The 3119-nt window shown below is 53.5% G+C and overlaps 1 protein-coding gene across 1 annotated transcript in view; it reads right to left on the bottom strand.

Moving 5' to 3' along the window:
* LOC105307232 (multidrug resistance-associated protein 9) overlaps window positions 1-3119 on the bottom strand; it is a 12099-nt gene that overhangs the window by 6602 nt on the left and 2378 nt on the right. The window contains 5 exon segments of the mRNA XM_011382629.1: window positions 134-237; window positions 1741-1834; window positions 1836-1924; window positions 2366-2476; window positions 2479-2506. Of these exon segments, the coding sequence (XP_011380931.1) occupies window positions 134-237; window positions 1741-1834; window positions 1836-1924; window positions 2366-2476; window positions 2479-2506 (426 nt within the window).

Below are 3119 nucleotides of genomic sequence, written 5' to 3'. Positions count from 1 at the left end.
AGGGCGGGCCTTCTCCCCACGGCCACCAAGGCGGCGACCCAGCCCTCCGACGGGCTGACACGGCGCCCCCGTATCTGGGAACCTCCCCTGGAAACAAGATCCCCCTGCCCTCCTCACCCAGCGTCAGCTGTACCTTCATTCTCAAACACACGCTGGTTTCGGCCACCGCTCCGACCGAGAAAGGCGAGATCGCGAGTGAGAACTTCATCACGTTAAACGTGGCGATCACGCAAATGCCTGGACCGAGAGAGGGCAGGAGCATCACACCGGGACCAAACTCCGGAGCTGAGAACCGGTGGCCGGTTTGGGGTCCTCACAGGGACATTTTTCATCCCATGGCTCAGGAATCACGGGTTGGCACAGGGGTAGCAACATCTTACTATAGTTTGCTTTGGGATTTTCACCAAAATGGTGGGAAATTTGATCCCCTAGTCTCTGTCAGTCCAGAGAGGATAAAGTGTGAGCGGTCAGCATGCTCAGAGGCCCCAGATCGTCCTGGATATAACAGGCCATGTGAGGGGTCGGATTTCACTCATAAGTCCAAAGTTTGAATAATCTAAGAGTGGGAAGAAGCCACTAAAGGTTTTCCAGCAGGGGAGAGACAGGATGTGACTGGCATTTGTAAAAGGTCACAAGGGCCACTGAGTGCATATGGATTTTAGGGGGAAGGAGGAAAGGAGGGGCTTGGTGGTAAATTGAAGAGGAACGGACCCCAAATAGATTCCGGCTGTGGAGCTGACAAACTTAGAGCTATTTTCGAGCTTGGACAGCTCACCTTCCCTTAGTCTTCAAAGCTGGGATCCTGTTCCTGGTCACGTGTGTCACTGCCATGGCTTTGCACACAGTGGGAACTTAGTACGTGTTTATTGACTTAATCTGACTTGTTTTAAATGGAGTGAAATTGCATTAAATTGAACGCAACTAAATTTATGCAAATCAAATCGGTCGTCTTGGAGCGAGCTCCCTGTGTGAGGAAGCGTTTCTGGTCCTTCGAGAGGGTCCCTCTGGGCTGCCAGTGTCCCAACCCGGGCCACTGCCTTTGGAGAGCTGGGAAGCAGATGTTCTAAAGCCACTCCCTGAAATGTGGACGCGCAGCTCTGGGCCGGTTACGTCTGGTCTAAAAGTGTAATTGCAGACCTAGAAAGCCAACAGTAGCAGTGGTTCAGGTCATCAGCCAGCCAACCACCTGAGTCTGTGTCAGCAATTATGCAAATGTTCCTGCTATTAGATTTGCATTTATAGTTGATTGAAATGCTTTTAATATTATCTTTAAAAAGAAAAGCTATCTATGCACCCTCATACCTGTGCAAGGCATGTCGGGGCAGAGGGTCATCCAATGATGACGGGGCTGCTGCAGGCAAGGAGGGGATTTATGTGTGCGTGTGCGTGTGCGTGTGCGTGTGCGTGTGCGTGTGCACGTGTAGGCAGCCTCTAAGTCAAGGAGCTATCTTGAAGCAGCTTTTTTCCGCTCACAATGCTTTAGTGTATTATTTTTGTAAGAGGTAACTGGTCAGCACCAGCATCCGTATGTCCCAGTCAAGGCCAAACCACATGGTGCTCACCTGTCGAGCCCTTGGATTCACCAGAACAGATGGCTGGTTCTATTGTAAACTCTCTGTAATCCTTGGGAAGGCCTGCAGAGCAACTCAGAGCCCCCCCAACCTCTTCTAAAACGCCTGCCCAAGAACCCTCAGAAGAGCACATTCTGAGGCTGGTTCCTTAAGTTGCTGCTCGTCCTACCTCGGATGGTGTTGGTAAAAGACTTCTCCCAGGCGGACATTCGAATCAGCTTGATGCAGGTCACGAACTCATTCCTTGTCTGAATCTGCTTGTCTCGTTGCCAAAATTGCTGATCTTCGGAAGGCTGAATTGAGTTTAGCCATAAACGTCTGAAATCTAGGTATAAACACGTGGTCAGGGAGAACTGCTGAGCTGCAGTCGGCCTAACCACCCAGGGACTGGCCCGTAAGTGCCAGGAAGGGTCCTAAGGGCAGTTAGCCTGAGCTTCCTGGCTAAGTCCTAACCTTGAGTCATGGCAGCTGGCACGGGCTGGGGGACATCGCCAGGGAATGGGCAGGTGATACAAACTCATGCGTCACCAGGATGCAAAAGGAGTGTTGTGTGTGTGTGGTGGGGGGCCTTTTGATAAACTGGAGAAGCACACCCTCCCTCCCCCAGAGCATTTAAGTTCAAGTTTTTAAAAAAACTACACTGTGCCAAGGAAAAAAAAGCACCTCTGTGGGCGCGAAGTGGAGGCACGAGCTCCAGGTCCGAGCCCTGGAAATGCAGCCTTCGTTATAACTCGGTGAGACACGCAGGTGCGAGCGACAACACTCGCCAAGACCCGCCACAGCCTGGAAGGGGCTGGATATGACGCGCACAGAGGTGCCGATGAGAAAGGCGTGCGCTGCGCAAACAGCCTTTAGGGCGGGGTTGGTGGCTGGCAAGGGGCAAAACGAGGCGGCCGCGAACAGGAGTGGCTATCGTTCGATAGTATATGGAGCGCCTGGAAGCAAAGCGCAGGGGTTCAGGCTCGGGAAGGCTCACCCAAACATTTTCTCAGCTGAAGGCTTTCCCGACGGCTGGGGGAATCTGAGGGTAGGAGGGAAAAGCCGCCTTCCAGCGGAAGGGGACCAACGTGATGGGTCTTGTGGGTCTCATTCTGGTCTGACTTTGAAGAGGTCCGCCTTTTAGGACTGAGAATCCAAATGGAGAAAGACGTAGAGAGATACAGTATCACCCAGGAGCGTGCCGGGGAGACGCTGGCTGCCCACCTGTGCCTGTCTGCCCTTCCCAAATAGCACGGCTCCACCTTGTTCAGGGCAGCCAGGTGCTTGGCTAATAGACTGTGTTCCCCAGCCTCCTTCATGGAAGAGGCGAGGCCACTTTAAGGGCAATGAGACCCAAGCCGCAGTGTCAGAAGGCACTCCGGGGATGCCGGACCCAAAGGGAGCCAACTCGGCTGAGAGGACGTACCCCTGGGGTTCTCCTCTGCTTCCTGCCCCGGCCAGCTGCCTGAAACATGGTGGGACCCGTTATAGATGACACATGCCAGGACGGTGATGGAGAAAGACAGGAGGATCCGGAAGTCCCCACACTGGCCCTGGACTGACCTCTTC

This window comes from Pteropus vampyrus, unplaced genomic scaffold, assembly GCF_000151845.1.
Source record: "Pteropus vampyrus isolate Shadow unplaced genomic scaffold, Pvam_2.0 Scaffold485, whole genome shotgun sequence".
Lineage (NCBI taxonomy): Eukaryota > Metazoa > Chordata > Mammalia > Chiroptera > Pteropodidae > Pteropus > Pteropus vampyrus.
The sequence above is the reverse complement of the archived record's forward strand: the minus strand, read 5'-3'. Positions and strand labels throughout refer to the sequence as shown.